This window comes from Jaculus jaculus, chromosome 1 (assembly GCF_020740685.1).
Source record: "Jaculus jaculus isolate mJacJac1 chromosome 1, mJacJac1.mat.Y.cur, whole genome shotgun sequence".
Taxonomy (NCBI): Eukaryota; Metazoa; Chordata; class Mammalia; order Rodentia; family Dipodidae; genus Jaculus; species Jaculus jaculus.
This window is the reverse complement of record NC_059102.1, coordinates 47319459-47341350: the sequence shown is the minus strand read 5'-3', so window position 1 is coordinate 47341350 and position 21892 is coordinate 47319459. Positions and strand designations below refer to the sequence as shown.

The 21892-nt window shown below is 36.7% G+C and overlaps 2 protein-coding genes and 1 pseudogene across 2 annotated transcripts in view; 1 reads left to right on the top strand and 2 right to left on the bottom strand.

Moving 5' to 3' along the window:
• Positions 1-21892, top strand: part of Lipj (lipase family member J) — a 136714-nt gene that overhangs the window by 46845 nt on the left and 67977 nt on the right. The window lies entirely within an intron of this gene.
• Positions 4168-21286, bottom strand: LOC101600198 (tear acid lipase-like protein). Its single transcript, XM_004653003.2, is given in 9 exon segments — positions 4168-4407; positions 5220-5291; positions 8251-8322; positions 8814-8957; positions 14029-14165; positions 16060-16169; positions 17315-17513; positions 20847-20964; positions 21185-21286. Coding segments are annotated over 9 exon segments (1194 nt in total).
• Positions 19304-20052, bottom strand: LOC105943715 (annotated as a pseudogene).

The window sequence follows — 21892 nt, the reverse complement described above, 5'->3', positions numbered from 1 at the left end:
CTCTGAGCTCAATTATTGCAATGACTGGATTACCATTTTTACTTTTATAACTATTATATCCCTTTTTATTACATTTTAATGCACACACAGGCAGGAAAACATCATTCAGTATAAAAAAAATTGTTTTCGCTGCATCTTTTTTCTTTTCTTTCTTTCTTTTTTTTTTGGATAGGATCACTAGCCCTGGCTGACTTCAACACCCTCTGTAGCCATGAATAACATTGAACTTCTGATAGTCCTGGCTCAACTTCTTGAGGCTAGAATTATAGGTGTGCAGCATCACACAATTCTATGTTGATAGGAATCAAGCACAGAGTTTTGTGAATTCTAGGCAAAAGCTCTGGCAACTAAGCTACATCCCTAGTTTCTTTTTGTCATTGGTTTTTTGTGGGACTTGTACACTATAGGCAACTGCTCGAACACTGAGCTGCATCCTTGTAACAAGGAGCTAGGGGTTCAGGAAAGCCTTTGAACCCCAAACCCTGGGTTTTTGTCTAATTTTAATCAAAGAAATAAAATAAGACTGAACCCTCAATTGTAACAAGATTTTAGGAGTTTAGAAAGAGTCCTTAAACTCCAAACCCTGAGTTTGTGTCTGTTTTTTACCAAATAATTGGGATAAAACAAGACTGAGAAGCATAATTTGTAAACCATTACATTTTTATTCAGAAATATCAAGAATATGAGAGAGAGGGAAGGTTGCAAACCAAGGAGGGGAGAATGAATAACCCACTGTGGTCTGAGAGCCCATATGGGCGTCTAACAAACATGGGCTTTGGAAGAAACATCAAAAGAGATTTTTCTTTAAAAAGGCTTGTTTTCTCAAAGAAAACGAAAGGCCCTAAATACAGTAATAAAGAGATATCCCTTCCCATCCTGCCAAGCTACCAGGGTGGAAAGGACATAGTCTTAGCAGTGCTGGGATCCAGATGTCAAGATGTGAACAGCCTGAGAGCTGGAAAGGGGATTTATTTTCCATGGATGTTGGCCCGCTGTGTAAGGTGCAGTAGCCAATTGGCCTGGACTCAGAGAAAGAGTCACCCGCACCCGGGTGGGTGCAACCTCAAAGACAGATCTGGGTGTGTGCTCCAGAGACAGATCTGATTGGGTGCGACAAGCCACACTGACTGAGTTCCAGTACTGTCACTGAGACAGTGAGATGGTTAGGTTTTGTTTGAACTTGATCTGTTTAGGAATCCACAGGCATTCCACTTGGTTGGGTCTCTAAGGTTGCTTCCAGGAAGGATTAGTGAAAGAGGAGGTCTTTACCTCAGGGTGAGCCGTAGTGGGTGGCCCTGCTGGAGGGGGTTTTATGTAAGGAAGTTCTGGGAGAAAAGAGTCCCTTCCTCCCACCTGGCTGCCAGTGCTACAGCTGGTAAGTGACTTCACTTGCCTGTGTATTTATCCTGTTCAGCCATCCTTCAGTGGCATTGGACCTCCCTGTAGCTTTTTGTTAGCACTTTAATGAGTTTTTATTCTACCCAGTAGTCATCACCATCTGAGGAAAAAATAAAAACTTTTATAACCAAAAGTAAGAGCAGCACAAATATATGGGTAGGAACATAAATATTTAGAAGGCAATTTGCTTGGCATAATATATCCATTATAATCCAGAAATAGTAGCAGCCTCCTCCTTAGGGCTTATGACCTTCTCAGCTGTAGTGTTTTGACTACGTTTGCAGGATCATGCATGAATTTCCCCCCCATGGATTAGAGCTCAAATCCAGTCTGTGCTGTTGGTTACCCCCTTAACAAACATGCCAATATTGAGTACATGGCCACATCTTGCAAAGCTGGCTCATTGTATAGTTTCCAGGGTCTACTGCTGGTAAGACCACCAATGACTTCTCCTACAGCAGGCAGCATAGCATGGCCCAGCACCATGGCCATTAATTAACAGAAAGGATGCTTCTAGCTCAGTTCTAACTTGGATTTCTCAGTATCTTGCAAATGAGGCATGTGGTGTCATTAGCAATGAGGCTATATAATTTAGTTCTGGTGCACAACCAGGAGCCTTGGAGGTTGTGTGTATTTCTTGCAGGGCAGTGTGGGTGGGAAGGGGACTCAAGGGCTTCATGTAGCAACTACTCACTGGCAGATATCCCATCCTGGAAGGCAACTTTTTCTTTAACAATGTATGGATTCTGAGCACAGCATTACCCACCCCCTACAAGGTACTCCTGCCTAAACTTGTCCCTTTTGTAAACATATATATATTCTTAATTAGGTGACAAAGAAATATGTTCACCTATAATTTAGTCAAAACATCATTAGTTATTAAACATCTCTCCTTTTTTATTTTTAAAGAGCAAATTCTTTTGTGAAATGTCATTTCCACCCAGACCTGACCCACTCCAACAATATAGCATTTGCCCATGTAACTGTGGATTCCTGATGCTTATTAACTTCTATTAGGTTTCCTCTTAAATGTTCTACCAGCTGATCACCATAACTCTGGAGACCAAGTTTCTAGCACACAGACCTGTGAAGAAAATCACACCCATAGTGTAGCATAAACATTTACTGTTGTGTAACTATCAGATTCTCTTTTAGGATACACAGGAGTGAAAGTGTCTGAGAGTGACATTATGTCTTAATTTTACTACAAAATGACAATGATTTTCCAAAGAGGTTATGTGAATATATGATGAATGTAAGAAAATAAGTGTTCTCATAAACTGGTTACTCTTTAGTTATTTGTAAAGTTTTAAGACTGCTTCCAGATTTTGATGGCCTTTTGTGCTTACTTCAGTTATAGAAAAAGAACGTTTTCAACTCTTGTCCTTGTTTGCATTTTCAAGTTAGTTACAACTCGGTTCATATTTATATTTATACATCTTTGACAACTTATATTTATTACCATTTGCAAAACTTCTTAGAAGTACTGATTTCCAGATTAAAATACAAAAATGATCCTTGTGACATACTACAGAGTACTGACATAAACATTTCTTCAAAATAGTGATAGGTGAATGTCTGGATATAAATAAGGGTGTGTGTGTGTTCACATCCATGTGTGTGTTCATGCTCACTTGGGAGTGTGTAAGAGTGGATGTGCAAATGCAATGGTGTGTGTGTGGAGGTCGGGGAACAACTTTCAAGCTGCGCCTCTCCTGTCCACTTCACCTGAGGCAAGGTGCATGATTCTGGATTCTCTGTTCTTTGCTGCACTCACCATGACTCAGGGAAGCTCCCCTGAAATGCTCCCATCTCACTGTCAGCTTTAGCATTAGCATGCTGAGATTACAGAAGCTATGCAAGCCCTTGTTGTTTATTTCTATGTTTTCATGGTGTTTAGGGATTGGATTCTAGTATTACATCTTGAGTATTGAGTGATATACCCATTAATCCATCTCCCTAGCCCCACGATTAAAGATTTTTAAGATCTAAGCAAGAGAACTAGGTTATAAGTCCCTATTTGTTTTCTTACAAAAACAAACAAACAAAAAAAAAAAACCACCAAGCTGGGCATGGTGGCATACACCTTTAATAATCAGGAAGCAGAGGTAGGTAAATCACTGTGGGTTCCAGGACAGCCTGGCTACAAAGTGAATTCCAGATCATCCTGGGCTAGAGTGACACCCTACAATGAGAGGGAAAAAAAAGACCACCACCACCAATAACAACAACAACAAAACACCAAAAAGACAGGTATTTTTGCACACCCTTTTACACTAACAATATGTCATATAAAAATACCACCTGCATGGTTTCTTCCACCATCAATATTTCAGGATTTAAAATATATATTTTATTTTTATTTATTAATTAGGGACAGAGAGAGAGAAAAAAAGAGAGAGAGAGAGCCAGAGAAAATGAGCACGCCAGGGCCTCTAGCCACTGCAAACAAACTCCAGACACATGTGCCACCATGTGTATATGCCTTACATGGTATCTGGAGAATTGAATCTGGGTCCTTAGGCTTGCAGGCAAGCACCTTAACCACTAAAACATCTTTCTAGCCCTCAGGGTTATTCTTCATAACACTCATTTCTTGGTGATGCACAAATGTACATGAGTTGGGACATACTTGCAAGATGAATGAAGTATTTTATTAATGCTCATACTTTTTACATTAATGAAAACAAATTAGAAAAGTCATTAAATGTCTTATAAACAAAAGACAAAGAAAGAATGAAAATATATGCAGAAAGCAAAAGAAATTTTTCAATCTGTTTGAGCATCATGGATGAAAGCAATGATTTCATTGTAAACTTGTGCACGGACATCTAAACCTATTACAAAATCAAGGTGATTAAAGTAAGAAATCTTCTTATGGTAAATGAGATTGGAGAGTTTGGCCTCCAAATTTTTAACATCTATTGGGTCTGCCATAAGATCTTGTCCACCACTCCACATTGCAGTTGGAACCTTCATGTCTTCCACCTTGTATAATGGAGGAGTGAGCTAAAGGAGAATGAGGGACACAGTTATGCTAACAACATATCGACCTGTGAATTTTAAGGTGATCATTCTCTTCTGTGAATTGATACTTGTAATTGTCTGCTTAATACCACATTATTATGTAATCTCAATGTTTATCAGACATGAATATATTATATTGTCATGCCTTAACTCAGATGATTTAAGTGATTTTCTAAAACTAGAATATCACCTGACCTTAGCTTCTTTGCATTTTAAATGTAAATAGCTACAAGTACCTGGTAAATCACACAAGGTCATTGTGAAATTCAAATGACAACACACATGGAAATTTGCATTGCATACTATTGAAGAACAAGAGTAGAGAGGTGGTTCAGGAATGAAGAGTGTTTGCTGCTTGAAGTATGAGGTTCTGGGGAGGGCCTGACACTGCAAGAGTTTGATTTCCAGAACAGCTGGGTAGGGGCATGCATTTCAGATACTGGAGAATCCCTGGGATTTTCTGGGCATATCCCACAGCTTTGTGGTGAGGGAGAGCTATATGTAAAAGAAGCAAGTGGATGAGTGATAAGGAAGGACACTAGAAATTCTCCTGTGGCCTCAGCATGCACACACATGCATGCCAAAAACACATATCCAATATTCCACACCTCTATACCCTGTATACACCCACAAATACACATGTGGAAAATAATACTTTGATACTTTTGAACCCATTCCATGAATTATCTGTGACACTTTCCTGGGAAATAGAAAAGAAAAACTGCATAATATTTGAAAAATACACATTTCCTTATCTATTTCATATGCATTCAGTTTCAGAAGGACCAATTTACCTGATTGTAGTGTTGAACATTTAGAGATGGACTTCCCCAGTCATAAGCTTGAAATACACCAGAATGGATGGCCTTAAATAAATATGATATAGGTCATTACTTATAAAACCTTACACTAAATAGAACTAGGGAAGATGAGCTTCCTTTTTCTATAGCACATACATGTTGGTTCAGATTCAATGTGTGCATATATATGTCCACTGGCAATTCCACTGACATACCATCTGAACCTAGATGAGTATCTACTGAATACATTCACAGAGATTCTATGCTAGAGAAGTACATCACAATATGTTTCATAAAATTGGTAAGTAGAATATATTTATATATGTTTTAATACTATTTAAACAATTATCATGTGGCTTAGTAAGAATGAGAGGGACTAATCATGTAGCTTTGGTTTGTAGGCAGTGAAATAGGGGAAAGGCTCACAAGAGGAAATTCTTTCCTATGTCATACTCTTGTCCTGCCTACCTCAGCCCCAGGACTGGAGTTCAAGTCTGCTCATCTCACCCAATCAGATCTTTCTCTTGAGAGGAAGATTCTTGTATGGACTTCTTCTTTGAGTCTAGGCCAATTGGCTTTTATACCTGATACAGGTGTGTGCCAACCTGTTGCAGAGCCCTAAATCCAAATATTTTTATTTATTTATTTATTTATTGCTTTTTAAAGTAGGGTCTTGCTGTAACCCAGGCTGACCTGAAATTCACCATGTGATATCAGGGTGGCCTTGAACTCATGGTGATCCTTCTACCTCTGCCTTCCCAGTGCTGGGATTAAAGGTGTGCACCACCACACAGCTCTCCAAATATCTTACCTGGGATCATGAAGAGAATTTTCTTTCCCAGCTTGTGGGGCATTCACATGTCCACACTAGTAAGACTATGTCCTTTCCACTCTGGCAGCTTGGCAGAGTGGAAAGGCATATTTTATGAGCCTTTTGATTTTTTTTTTAAAGTACACACTTTTTTAGAAAGATTTCTTTTCACATCTTTTGTGTCCAGGGCCCATGTGGGCTCTCAGACCACATGGGTGTGTCCATCCTTCTTTCCTTATTCGCAAACTCTACTCTCCCCCTCTCTGGACCACATGGGTGTATCCTCTTCCTCTTCCTGGATTCTCGAACCCTCCCACTCCCTCATATCCCTGATATTTCTGAAAATTTGTAATGGTTTATAAATTATCCTTCTCAGTCTTATTTATCTCAATTCTTTGGTTAAAGATAGACTCAAATTCAGCGTTTTGTTAAACTCCCAAAACCTGTTTACAAGAAGACAATTAGATGAAAACTACCATAACTTTATGATGAAATTATTTTATAACATTACATCTTGCTACATTTAATTTTAGTAGGCTGCAGTAAAATTCTTCCTGTAAATAATGATTGATAACCATATGTTTAAACTGTTAGATTCCTAATTAACAAAATGTCCCCTAAAGAGAAAGAGACCAAAGTAGTATTTTTGGGTATATGATCAAAATATATTATATATGAAAATATAATGAAACATATGCATAATTAATATATGATAAAATATTAATAAAGGAAAATATAGATAAGTATAAACCATATAATATAATTTTACCGGCTATATACATGCTTGGTTTTTCTAAAAAGAAAGCCAGACATAGTGGCACATGCCTTTAATCCCAGCACTCGGGAAACAGTGGTAGGAGGATCACTGTGAGTTCGAGGGCACCCTGAGACTAAATAGTAAATTTCAGGTCAGCCTTAGCTAGTGTGAGACCCCATATCGAACACAAAACAAAAAAGCATTCTTTAGGGCTGGAGAGATTGCTCAGTGGATAAGGCACTTGCCTGCAAAGCCTGTTGACTTGGATTTGATCCACCCAGTGCCCATGTAGAGCCAGAATGCACAAAGTGGCACATGTATTTGGAGTTCATTTCAGCTAGTGGCCCTGACGTACACATTCTCTCCTCTATCCCTATCTCTGTCTCAGTCTGCATGCAAATAAATAAAATACAAAAAAATTCTTTAAACCGATGTATGCATTCAAATTGATATACACTTAATATTTTTATCATTTATTTAGAATATACTTTGTAAAAAAATTCCAATGAGGGCTGGAGATATTGCTCAGTGGTTAAGGGGATTGCCTACAAAGCCTAACCACCTTGGTTCAATTCACTAGTACCTATGTCAAACCAGATGCACAAAGCGGCACATGCTCTGGAGTTTGTTTGCAGTGGCTAGAAGCAACGGTGTACCAATTTTCCCACTCTCCTCTCTCTCTTTGTCTTTGCAGATAGCTAAATAGTTAATTAATTTCTAATGATGCGTAACTCATAAGAACTTCTAAAAGTAATGATTTATGTTTAAAAATTAATGGTATTAGAATAAGATAAGATAAGGAATGGGCTTGTGATGAACAAGTTTTTGGAATAATGGTAAGAAAATGAGACATCTGTTAGAATGTAGCATTTGGTACAACATGAGTCAAAAATTTCATCTCATTAAATAAACAAGTAACTCAAGAGTAGCTCTTGCCTACTTTGAATATTACTTGCCTTTAAATGGAATGAAAAACATTATATAATGAGATGCTCTTGCACCCTGACTGCAGATATCAGCTTACATCTTGACATATGACATTAGTAGAATGGGGTTATTTTTTCTCAATATCTTAGCTGCCACGTGAGAGGTATTTTTTTAAGTTTTCACATTTTATACAGTATATTTCAAGGACAACTAACTTCCCATCTTTAACCAGCCCTTGAGACTTGCCAAAGTTGGTATTAATTTGACATAAAATAAACCTTAAAACTTAAAAACTTACTTTTTTTATATAAAAAAAATCACTTTGAGGGTAAAAGTGCGAGACAACTCTTACTTTGTCACACTTAATATTTTTTTCCTGGGTTAGTATATCAGGGACGTTCCTTATTATTTTTCAAACATGGTTGTGATATATTGACCACAAAAGGAAACAAGCAATTTCTGAACCTGATGAAGCAGGAGAATTTCAGACAAGAGAAAGAAGGGAAAAAAGGGAAGCACAGGGGAGTTACCTGAGCCTAATGAAGGGCAGTTTGCACTGAGGTTCCTGCTGGAGTCTGTCCTGCATATACATCAAAGCGACTCTAGGTAAAGAGAAAATATAGTGTAACTGTGTTGTTTCTATGGTTCAAATGTTTCTTCAGTCTGTTTAAATGGAAAGACTGAATTTTGACTACTGTAAGCAATGCAAGTCTTTCTTTTTTTTCTATGACAGTATTTGGTAGAACTATCTGTTTTTTGGAGGGGGGTGGGGGGATTCTTAAGTGAATGACCAGATTTATTAAAAGGAAGAAGGTAGGGTAGTAAGATTTACACTTACTTCATATGTGATATTCAGGTGTATATGAATACATGTTTTATATGAAATTGCCCTCATTGTCTTGTGTGTCACTTTACAAATTGGGATCTAATACATCCCAGTAACTTAAATTATTTGTATTACAGAAGTTGAGACATTTGCTATCATTCAGGTAAACTGTGCTGAGTCTTGATGTTTACATATTAAGAGAATGATCCAGCAAAACCAACCCAACATAAAGAAAATTTCATTAACTTGAAAACAAGTGACACATACCTCATTTAAATTTTGGGGGTCATATCCATATATCAATGTAAGTAAATGATTACAAAATTTCCCAAGTATCTTACGCTGGCACACGTTCTGAACAACAGTGGAAGCAGGTGAAGCGGAGGCTATGTCTTTTTCACCGAACAGGATCTGTAAATGACGTATTTAAAGAACAGTTTCTAAATGGAGAATGTATGTTTTTCCAGTAAGAAACACATTTAAACTGATGTGCTTTCATGACCCCACTGTAATTACCCATGAGTCCACGAGGAGGGCCCTCAGTGGAATGTGACTGGGGGAGAGGGAGCATACGATATAATCTGATGAAAATATGACCAAGACACCTGGCCTTATGTAGAAAAAAACTACAAACATGCTATTCTCTGGATTCTATATAGAAAGCAAAAAAAAAAGCCCCAAAGTGATCAAACTTTTTCCAAATTAGTTATTTAACCCCTGTAAAATAGGTTTTAAATTTTTCTAAGAATAACAACAACAATAAAAGGCTATGAAAAACATACACTAAGGCAGGCATCCAATGAATTGTTACTAAAACCACAAAGATACAGTAATTATGATCAGATAAGAAAGTAATATTATATTTGATATTAAAATAGTAAGATAACTCCAGTCTGAAAAATATATAATAGGGGAAAATTGATCTTTTTAAGTAAAAACATTGAAAATGTTAAAATAAAAAAATATATGAATGAACTTTAAGAGATGAAATCTAAAATCTAAAATGTTAATAGAAGTGCTATTAAGACCCACAATGCCTAAGGACCCATGTTCAACTCTTCAGATCCCACATAAGCCAGACACACAAAGTGACACAAACACACAAAGTCACACATGTGAGCAAGGTAGTGCACATGTCTGGAGTTTGATTTCAATGGCTGGAGGTCCTGTCGCACCAATTCTCTCTCTCTTTCATCTCACTCTAGCTCTTACTGTAGCTCTTACTCTCACTCATTAAAAAAAGTCAGTCTGTTGGGCTTACCTAAAAATAAAATTATAGAAAATATATTCCATGGAGAAAAAGAATATAATTACATAATAGTGTCATTTCATTAATAGCATATAAAAATCCCAAATGTTTATGTATTAAGAAAGATTCTTAGGTTCTGAAGAGATGGCTCAGCACTTAATGGTGCTTGCTTGAAAAGCCTGACAACCTGGGTTTGCTTTCTCAGTACCCATGTAAAGCCAGATGTATGAAGTGTTGCATGCATCTGGAGTTTGTTTTCATTTGTGAGAGACCCTGGTACATCCATTCTCTTTCTTTCTCTCTCTCTCTTCCTCCTTCCAAGTAAATAAAAATATTTTTTTTAACTTTTTTTTGTTTATATTTATTTATTTGAGAGCGACAGACGGAGAGAGAAAGAGGCAGAGAGAGAGAGAATGGGTGCGCCAGGGCCTCCAGCCTCTGCAAACGAACTCCAGACGCGTGCGCCCCCTTGTGCATCTGGCTAACGTGGGACCTGGGGAACCGAGCCTCGAACCGGGGTCCTTAGGCTTCACAGGCAAGCGCGTAACCGCTAAGCCATCTCTCCAGCCCAATAAAAATATTTTTAAAAAAGAAAGTTTCCAGTACTGAAGCAAACACTGATATAACTGCTAGGAGAAATATGAAGACTTATAGTCATGTAGCAATGATTTCTCTCTCTCTCTCTAATGATATCAGTATGGACATGGAAATTTTGACAGACATTTTGGCCACCAGTGTAACATAGCTAACATTTAAAGAACACTCCACCATATGCTTTCTTTTCGAAGCATAAGAAATGTTTACAAAAATGGACCATATTCAGTGCTATAAACTATTTGTGATTTAATGTAAAGGAGTCACATCATATATATTATATTCTTTGAAATGAATGTTGGTAAAATATAATCAATGTGACCCATACCAAAATCTGCAAATGCTTTGAAATTTTGTAGTATAATTTTAAGGGACCAACAGACCATGTAGGACATCAAACAAGAAGCAAAATATATGTCTTGAATGAAAATGAAAGCCCAGTATCACACTTGTTTGGTATTCCTAAGGTGGTATGGATGGAAATAAACTTATAGTGATGAATATGGACATTAAAGAAGAAAGTTTAAAAGATGGTTAAAAACTAAAAGAAGAAAAAAATTATACCCAAATTTAGAAGCAACAGACAAAGATCAAATGGATATCAGTGAGCTAGAAAACTAAAGAGTATCAATAAATCCAAGGTATACTTCTTTGGGAAAGTATGTATATTCATAAGACCCTAAACTGTGCCAATCAATACTGAAAAAACATTTAAGAAAAACCAATATCTGGACACAAAAAGTGAACTGAATTTTATTGAGACAGGGTTATACCAAGTATCCTAGACTAGCCTTGAACTCATAGCAATTATTAATAATTCCTAGTCCTGAGTGCTGGGATGATAGGCATGCATTCCCAAGTCTTGAAGACTCTTGTCTGTCAATGGAAGAATAATGAAAGAACTTTATGGTAACAAGTCGATTTGATGGATGAAATGCATGTGCTGTTTAAAAACAAATGTCCTAGTTTATTCATGAAACAGCTGATCTAAGTTCTCCATATGTCTGCTACATTTTAAGCTGCAGTGTAAAACATCCAGGTCAGAAAAGTTAAGAACCAGGTGGTTTTACTGATGTTACTGATGACATCTGACAAGCACTAACATCCCAGTTACACGGTATCTTCCAGGAGTTCTCAACTCATTTTAAGAGGCATCCTCACCTATGCACCATAATTAGAAAATAAGATTACAGAAAAAGCAGCTGCAACCAACAGGTCTCTGAAATCTAGATGACAAAATATTCAGTAATATTTCTGTACAAGTGAAAGGTGATCCACAAAATGGATACTTAGAAAAAGTGAGGCATGTCACTGGAAAGCTGGGCTAAACATTCAGATTTTCTGTAAATATAATTGACCATATTAACAGACTACAAAAGAATAATAAACATGATTTCAAGGGAGACAGAAAAAATACCAAATAACACTCCAGGTATTTCCTGAAGGTATTTCAGAAAACTGGGAGGAGAAGTCACCTTCTTTAGGTTGCATGTGTGAAATATCATAGCTGACCATAAACAATGGTAAAAGACTCAGAACTTTCCTGTGAGTGCAGAATGAGATGTTTCCCCTGTTGTGCATATGTGTTCTTGTTCTGAGTGTTCTGGACAGTGCAGTAGGCACACTCACAAGTGAAAGCAAACATAGACACTAAATAACCAAATGCTAAAAATAGAAAAACATGTATTTATAGAACACACAATCTTATAAACAAAATGCTTTATAATATTTTCAAAAGGGGATATAAAACTGATGAATATGACTATGTTGTCAGATACAGGCTCAATAAAAGTCATTTGTTTAATTTTTTTTCCTCATAGGGTAGTAACAAACAATCAGATATAAATTTAACCAAACCTGGGAGAGTTAAATAAGTCTTGATTAAATGAAGAGATATGCAGCTTTGGCAAACTTCATGTTTCAATATATCAACAATTTTGTTTGCTTCCTTTCATTTTGTTTGCTTTTAATGATAATGGTATGCTAATTTAAAAGATTTTATAAGGAAGTATAAAAGGAAGATAACTTTGAAGAAGGAGTATAAAGGTAAAGGATCCACACTTACCTCCAAAATTAATATCATGGGACAAGAGTGTTTGAAGTAAAAGTTAAGCAAGTAGTTTAATCTGATTTCATAATATCTCTGAGCCCAGATAGTTAAAAATTATTATGTAAACTAAAACAAAACAATGCATGGCAATGTTCTATGGCTTTAGAAATTATGCATATGTAAGTGCATACAAATTTGAAAATATAAATAAAAAATATAAATAAGAAACTAGTAAAATTGTAAGTTATGAAAAGGCAGTAAGGGTTTTATGGAAAAAAAGCATATAAGTGAAAAGATTAATACCCTTAGATAAGTGCAAATTAAGCCACCACAGGAGCTACTCCAGCGCTGTAGAGATGGCTTAGCAGTTAAAGTGCTTCTCTGTGAAGCCTAAGGGCTGAGGCTCAATTTCCCAGTATCCACACATGAGCCAGATGCACATTGTAGCTCATGAGCATAGAGTTAGTTTGCAGTGGCTAGAGACCCATTCTCTCCCTCTCTCAGGAAGGAAGGAAGGAAGAAAGGAAGGAAGGAAGGAAGGAAGGAAGGAAGGAAGGAAGGAAGGAAGGAAGGAAGGAAGGAAGGAAGAAAGGAAGGAAGGAAAAAAGGGGAGGAAAGAAGGGAAGGAGGGGTGGAAGGAAGGGAGAAAAGAAAGATACAAAGAAAGAAAGAGAAAAAAAGAAAAGGAAAAGGAAAAGAAAGAAGCTACTTTACATCAGTTATATAGCAAACTGTTTTGTTTAAGAATAGGCATAAACTGAAGATAAGAATACATAAGAAATTTTATCAACATATTTTGTTGGTGATGCAAAATGGTAAAGCCAACTTTGCTAATTAATACTTTTTCATGAGATAAAACATATATACTGACAATGTTGACTTAACTTCGTTCACAGAGATCAGGACTTCCAGGAATAACATTTAACTTTAATTAACATATTTCCAAAAGGGTCTGCCATATTTCTCATCCAGATTCATAGCAAACCGGTTGCTCTAAGTGCGTGCTGTGGCAAGGAGAGGGCAAGCAGAAAGGAAAACATTGTCATCCTAGTGAAAATTCAGTGAAAATAATTTACAGATGACAATGATTAAAAAAAAACGAAAGAAGAACACAGATTGCCCAATTACATAAGAGAAACTGGAGGCTGGAGAGATTGTTGTGGTTAAAGGTGCTTTTCTGGGTTTGCTTCCCTTGTGCCCATTTAAAGTCAGATGTACAGAGTGGCGCATGAATCTGGAGTTTGTTTCCAGGAATAAAAAACCCTAGCACACCCATTCTCTCTCTCCTTGCAAATAAATAATAAGTAAGATATTTAAAAGTATAAGCTTAGAATATTTTCAAAGGTAAGGACAGTAGATGGAGTAAAAAGAAAGACCTTTGCTTGATTAACTGGAAGATGACAAGACCAAGCCCCATGCAGGCACAGCACCAGCTTTGGGAAGAGCTGCAGGGGCAGCCCGTCAGAGAAGCAGCATCCTTTTCAGAGCCAGGCTGCATATGCATCCACTCGATCTGATGAACATTTCCTCATTTTGATAACCCTGTGTATATTGCTATTTCTGACAATATGATCAAAGGAAGAACAAACCTTGAACAGTGATGGTTTAATGTAAGCGATAATACGAATAGCACTCTTTATATACTTAACAGTAGCAATTGGGGCTATTGCAAAATTGATTTTGACCTTTTGAGCCAGTTGTAGATTTGTTGAAAATGCTCCAAATGCTGAAAGGAAATGAGATAAGAGGTCACTTTACAGTGTTCTGTTTTGATTCAAACTTCTGTGTTACTTGGCTAGTTTATAACAGATTATATGCCTGTTTAGATTGCTGAGCATTTCAAACTTGCTAAATTTCTCACAGAATTTTTCCAGAAGTATACCAATACACTAACTTCCTTAAATTTTATTCAATTTGCCTCTATTTTTCAAGAAATTGTAAATAAGGTTTTGTTCCTTAGCTTGACATTCAATGACTTTTGTTTTTGTCAGTTTCCCTCAGCTATGATCATCTTTGAAATAGTTTGGATATATTGAGGAAATACATATAACCTGTATATTTTGACTATTGCTCAGAATCATTGAGGAATTTGTCTTCCGTAAAAGACTACCCTATATAAGATCCAGCTCAACATTATTTTTTGATATTAAATATTCCCTAGTAGTTTCAGAAAATGGCTTCTTTCATGGCCACAGAATGAGTTTATGTCTTTCTCTGTGTCCCTTCCTCCCACCACATCTCTTGCCATATGTACCTCTGTGTATAACCAAATATATGTAATTATATTTTTATGACTGTTAATAAAACATTCTCTTCTTTTCAAAGCAATTATCATGGCAAATTCCCATGAGCACTAAGAACTTCATGCTTCTTAGGACCATGGATTAGGCAGCCCTGCATCTCTCTGCACTCCCCTTTTTACACAATTGTTAAATAAACCCACTGTAAATTCCACAACACTGTAAGGGTGTCTTTTTATTAAGAATTATTAGGATACCTCAGGACATACACAATCTTTTTTGTTGGTCACAATTTTTTTTTTGTGACCCTACCATGTATATCTTACAAAGATATCCTCCAAAGAAAAATTACATGGCCCAGTATATCTAAGGGTTTGTGGAGTTCTTGACATTCAATGCCTTATTGAATTGTGAGCTTTTGAAATATCAGACTTCTTTGGTGTACAGTGAACAGTGTAGTTTCTGCCAGCATAATCTTACACTATATGCTTAAACTTTATATAAGAATTTATCAAGCCGGGTGTGGTGGCTCATGCCTTTAATCCCAGCACTTGGGAGGCAGAGGTGGGAGGATTGCCATGAGTTCGAGGCCACCCTGAGACTCCATAGTGAATTCCAGGTCAGCCTGGGCTACAGTGAGACCCTACCTTGAAAAACCAAAAAAAAAAAAAAAAAAAAAAAAAAGAATTTATCAGAATGCTTTCCTGAGCAGGCAGAAAGTTTGGAAGCATCTATTCATTCTTGGATTTTTGGTATGAAAATTAAGATGCCTGACATTATTTTGGAACAATATCAGAAGAAGCTCTATGAAAGCTCACTTGGCCAGCAAAATTTAACTACTCAAAGATGCTAAGTTAATAAGATTATTTTCCAAGCAGTGCTTACCCTCCAATTTTCTATAAACATAGTAGTAAAAAGAAAAAAAAGACTTATTCTTGAAAATTCCAGTTTCTGAGAATGCCAGCATATCTAACACATACATGTACCTTATTTAAATATCTTGCATGTTTAGAATGATGATGTTTTCAAAGCCGACTACCAACACCAAGTATATCATTTATTCTTGCTGTTGTTTTGCAAAAGATTAACCCGACACTGTGACCCACTCCTGAAATCTCAACACCAATAAGAAAGATTGAAAGTTTGAGACCATCTAGAGCTACACAGCAAGAGTCTGTCAAGCCACCACAACAAATATGGATATCTATTACAAAAATAACAGTATTTTTATGAAGGGATTTATATTAAAATTTTGGACTAATTAGAAATTTATAAATGCTGACGTATGTCATTCCTTAAATGAAATTATTTTATAGGAAATTATGTATGTCTTATAGTAAATATTAGTGCATGATCAGATTTCAATCTCTTTTAGCGTACCAATAAGGGCACCCTGGGAATGCCCCACGTAGTGAATTTGCTTTTGTCCTGTTTTATTCACAATAAAATCAACAGTTGCTGGAAGGTCATATTTTATTAGTTCATCAACACTGCATGAAAGAAAAACAAAATGTGAATTAATTACTAATAATTAAAATTTATGTTTACATTTTATGACCTTGAAAGTCTCTCTAAAGGGAGATTTGGGTAGCAAGAGATAATAATCAAAATTTTCTGCATATTAATTACTGTGCTCCCTGCTCATAAGCTCAATTTCATTCAAGCCCTCCCAGTACCTAGATATATGACCCAATGTTTATGCCTATTGTATAAATCTGAGGAAAGATTCCAATGACCATAAACAATGTAGTGATTGAGTGGGTTTCAGAGTACAGTTGCTCTAAAGCTAAATTTCTAAGGGAGTAGCCATAAAATAAATATGAGAAATTTAAATTTTTCTTTAGGTAGGAAAGATTACACTTTTAAGCTAAGTTGATTAACATATAAAAATGAAAATGGGAAGGAGTTTTAGCAGAATGACAGGACAGAGTCCACTAATTTTTTCTGCTACTTTGTGGAGTAAATTAACTTTATTTTTTTGTCCTTTTTTTCCTCCACTTTTTTTTTCCATTAAAAATATGAGGACTTGGGCTGGAAAGATGGCTTAGTTGTTAAGGCACTTACCTGCAAAGCCAAAAGACTCAGGTTTGACTCCCTAGTACCCACATAAGCCAGATGTACAAGCTGGCTCATGCATCTGGAGTTCGTTTGCAGCAGCTGAAGGCCCTAGCATTCCCATTCTCCTTCTCTGTCCCTGCCTCTATTTCTCTATCTTTCTCTCTCAAATAAATAATGTAAATAATTACAAACTTTTGAAAATATGAGAAATCAAACTACACGTAAAAAGTCCACACTCATATTATTATACATATTGAATATGTACAGTTTTTCTATTTCAACTATACTCCAATAAAGATGTTTTCCACAACTAGTACATAGATTGGCAAAGTGAAGAGAAATTGAGAATTAGGAGGATACATAGAAAATGTTATTTTGCATGTATTTTTATCTTAAGTTCTCATCAATATTAATGAGTATATCAGTAACAACTATTCATTTTTTAAAAAATATTGTTCAGTATTTAGACATTTTAGTGAAATGCCTTCACTCTTGTTGAGTAAATTTACAACATGAAAACGACTGACATAGTTTTAAAGAAAATTACAACAGCTGAGTTTGTTTTCTTTTTCACTACCTAAAGGCCCAGAATTCTTTAGAATCTGGGTCTAGGTACATGTGTCTTCTGGCCAGAGTATTTCCTCGGCTGTTCCCCATCCACACGTCATAGCCAGCATCTGCCAGAAGGAAGGCCAGGCTGTTGTTGGGGGGATTCACAACCCAGATGGAAGCAGTGAGGGCCAGTCCATGTTGCAACAGTACTGCTGGCTTTAGGGCTAAAAAGAGTATAGAAGAGTTTATTATTATTATTACTTGTTTTTGATCATACAAAATAATGGGTTTCATCACAACAACTTAAAACCTGTATAGCATTGTGATTTTCTTACAGTCATATTCTCCATCGTACTCTCCTTTACCTTCACGGCTCTCCTGGAAAATGTTAAGTCATCATTGCAAAGCTAAAACTTCTTGAGTGTTAACACAAAAGCTGAGTTAATATTTCAGTTTCTTTATGTTATTACCATCAATTACTCTATAATTCTCAGTGGTAAAAAAATTCATCACATCCATAATATCCTATGCCAATCTCCTATTCCTCTAAATAAATGTACATTTCCACCCTGGATCATTTTTTGTATTTTTAAATTTATTAACAAAACAAAACAGCTATTTCAGAGTACTAACTTGGATGTTTTCTATCATACACATACACCAAAATGAAGACATTTATTGCAACACAAAAGGATAATCAGTAATTAAAATATTTCTTTATAATACAACTAACATGTACAATTTTCCCTTTCTAAATAGCATGATTAAGATTTGTACTTATTTTGGAAGAAAAAAAGTTCCTCTTCATAAAACCCTGAGGTGGAAGGTTATTAATGTAATAAAACTAGAACCACAATTCTTATTTCTGTATGAAATTGCATTAAGATTTTTATATAGAGAGGACACAATGTCTGTATTGCTGGAACATGGAGGCATGGACACTTAACCTGTTGACACACCTCTCAGGCTGAGCATGCAGGTGCAGCCACAGCAATGACCTACCCTACCTGGATAATCCAGAGGACCATTGGCCAAGTGATCTCAGTTATGCTAACATTTCTTACAGTATTCCCTCAACTTTATAATCTAATTTCTGGTCTTTCAGAAAATATTCAGCCTGATCAAAGCCTTTCTGATAATGCACCATCACAGGGTTAACAGTGACCTAAAGATTAAGATTGTATTGACCTTGGCTTATTACCTTGCTAGGAAGCCACAACAGAAACTGCTTCAACAAATTGAAAAAGAGGTTTAATGCAATGTTTGTAGCTGTAAAGCCTGGAGTGACCACCTCAGTACACACACTCAGTCAACCTTGACACAAGCCTCACAAATAGCAGGGATGTTGTAACTCAGACGACTTCTTGAGCTTGTGGAATATTCTAGAGTGGGCTTGGCCTGACAGGAAACGGCTTCATCACAAGTCAAGCTCATAGCTACATTTGCTGAAATGACACCTTGCATGATGACGGAAACATTCACAGAAGAGGGATTATCCCATGCCAGCTTCCTGCTGGTGTTGTGCATGAAATCAAGCAATTTGTTGATGCAAAAAGACAGAGCATGGATAAACATGGACCCCCTGTGTTTCTGTATCTTAAGGTGTTGAGGGTGGATGGCCAAGGATCTTCTGCCCCAGTGAATTTTCCAAATTTATGTAAGGCTACTAATACCAAGAGGAAGGCAGGCCTGACTTTCCATTACTCCTACTAAACTTGAACCAAGCTAATCAAGTGAAGACTCTTAGATTAATGTGATACTGAAGGCACAAAGGTTGTGTCCTATGCTACAGAGGACATAAGCCTTTCAAAGTTTCCTTCAGAATCTTCTACTGTTGACATAGAAGGCATCTACTTTTGTCAATAACTGCTAATCATATGGAGCCATAATTAGAAAAAATATTGTAAAGAAATGTGGTAATGTGTAAAACTGCTTGTAGAGTTTTTCAAAATATTTCCAGACAACCTTAGTCAACAGGGCCTAAAATGGCCCTAGTCATATCCTAGGAATACTATTAGTGTCGAGATGAGCACCATTTTCTATCTCTACTGCTGTCCCCTCTGTAATCATAGTCATGGCTCCAGCCACCATGACTTCTGTCTTCATAGAAGAAATCATCTCTGCGTCCTCTGTAATGATGGTCAGACTCATGATCAGTGTAACGCTGCTCAGGGCTGTGGTGTCTACCGCTAGGTAGGGGTGAGAATTCTGTCTTGGTTTACGCAGTGATGATGGTGTATCCTGGAGCCACTGGGAGCTTGAAGACTGGTTGAAAGTATGATTATGTGACTGAGTTGATGGCGAAAATCCTGACTGATCCGCATGTGGAGAACCAAATTTCCCTCCATATGACATCTGTCTCAAAACATTGTTCATCACTGCTTGTCTCTGACAATTTTCTGGAGAAGAGAATGACCTGTGAATGATCTGTGATGATGAGGTCATATTATCCACAGTCCTTTCATACCTGCTGTGGAGGTAGTGCTGGGGATAAGCTAAGCCAAATTCCTGAGAGGTATGACTACTTCCATCTTTAACTTTTGGAATTTTCACAGTTATTACTGGTCCAGGCTGATAGAACAGCTCAAACAGCAGCCCCTCTGTGTCCAGGTTGGCCACAATGAGAGTGCGGGGAGCCTCCACCACCGCGACCCCCATCCCCCCACCTATACCCAAGGGAAATGACCCACGAGATCCACTGCACACTCTCAGAAGCCCCCTACGTCCTAAGCACCCTTCCATCACGACGTCAACTTGCATCATATTGGCTCTTCCAGGAAGTCAATGCACTGCGCATGCTCGGGGAGGGGAGGCCACCTAGTCATGTATGTATGTATGTATGTATATATATATATATATATATATATATATATATATATATATATATATATAATGATTTCTGAGATAGTGTCTCACTCTAGCTCAGGCTGAATTCATTATGTAGTCTCAAGGCGGCCTCGAACTCATGGCGACCCTCCTACCTCTGCCTCCTGAATGCTGGGATTAAAGGCGTGCGCCACCACGCCTGGCTCTGAATATTTTTTAATATTTAAATTTTACATGTTATATTGTTTCAAGTAAAGAGTTCAGCTTATGAAAGCAAAAGACAAAAGTGATATTTTCGGACACAAAGAGTCTTAGGCAGTTTATTAAACAAATAACAACAAAAAACCCTACCTGAATATTCATTTTATATTTCAAGAGCTTAAGCCAAAAATGCACCATATGTCATCCATCATCATTAGGAAGAGTTATTATGAATTCTCACAGCAGTGAACTATAGCATCTCCCAGAATCAGTGTGCTTGAAAGTCTGGTAAGTTTGCGCAGAGACTTAGAGCTTATATCCAGAACAACAACAACAAAAAAAACTAAATTCATTTAACCCTTGGTACTTGTTCTTATCATATCTGCCAATGTAAGCTCAGTCCTGTGGATTTACAAATGAAGTCATTACAAGTAACTAAATTTACACATAACTGACTAGGAACTTCTTGCATACAATGTATTTTCTTCAAGATATTAACAGCTTCAATTTCTCTCTCACTTTCATCTTACCTAAGTTATTAAAATCATTCTTCCCATGTGGAATTCGATAAACTGGGAGGATATAACCATCTTCAGTTACAACAGTGTATACTTCCCATGGATAGCCCCAGTAGGAAATAATTTCACTCTATAAGGAGAAAAGACAAAATATTGGGTTTCATGAGTTTGTTCATTTGGTCATTAATCTGATTCTTAAAAGAGAAGTTCTTTTTGGAACATGGTAACACATTCTATGTAAATGTGGTTTCTATTTTTAACAAGTGCAAACATTGGAAAAGATGCATAAAACTAATGGTGACAATAACTAAAACTCCAAAGTACTTTCCTTAGTAGTTTAAAAAACTTACAATATTCATGTGAGCTTCAGGATTCATGGCATTTTTCACAAATAAACCAAATATAGTTCCGAGTATGTGTGCAAAGCACATTGTTCTTAGTAGCCACCCCATTTTAAACCTGCTGGAGAAATAGTTATTAGCACAATGCAGTTAATGTCACTGTGTAGTCTCAGGCTGCTATAGCAAGTGCATCTGTCACCTTCCACCACTGGAACTTAGTCTTGTTATCTAATGAGACTCAGCAGAATCTCTATACTTTTCCAAGAACATATTAAATAAATTAAAAGTGGTTGACTCTACTACTCATGAGAGTCACCTATGTCACCCTTAGATTTTAACCAAAATTTAAATGACATAATTTTATATAACTTTCTGCAAAAACTTCCCTGGAAGGTCTCTGGACCTTGCCCTAATGACAAAGGTCAGCATTTAGTGTCTTGGTCAAAGCCTGTTGCACAGGTCAATAGAGAGTCCTTGATGATTTGACATCAATATAGTAAGGGTAGGGTTAATGGTTACAGGTGTAGACAACAAGGCAGAAAGAACAGAGAGTAAAGAAGAATTAACATTTACATATGAGCACAGCTTGTGCACTACTTTAATATTCTTAGAATTTCTAAAATACATGTTTTTAAAAACAAACCCTTAGAATAAGAACTAAATATGTTTTCAAATTATTCTTGCCACTTTCTGTTACGATTCTTATTGAAGTGCTAT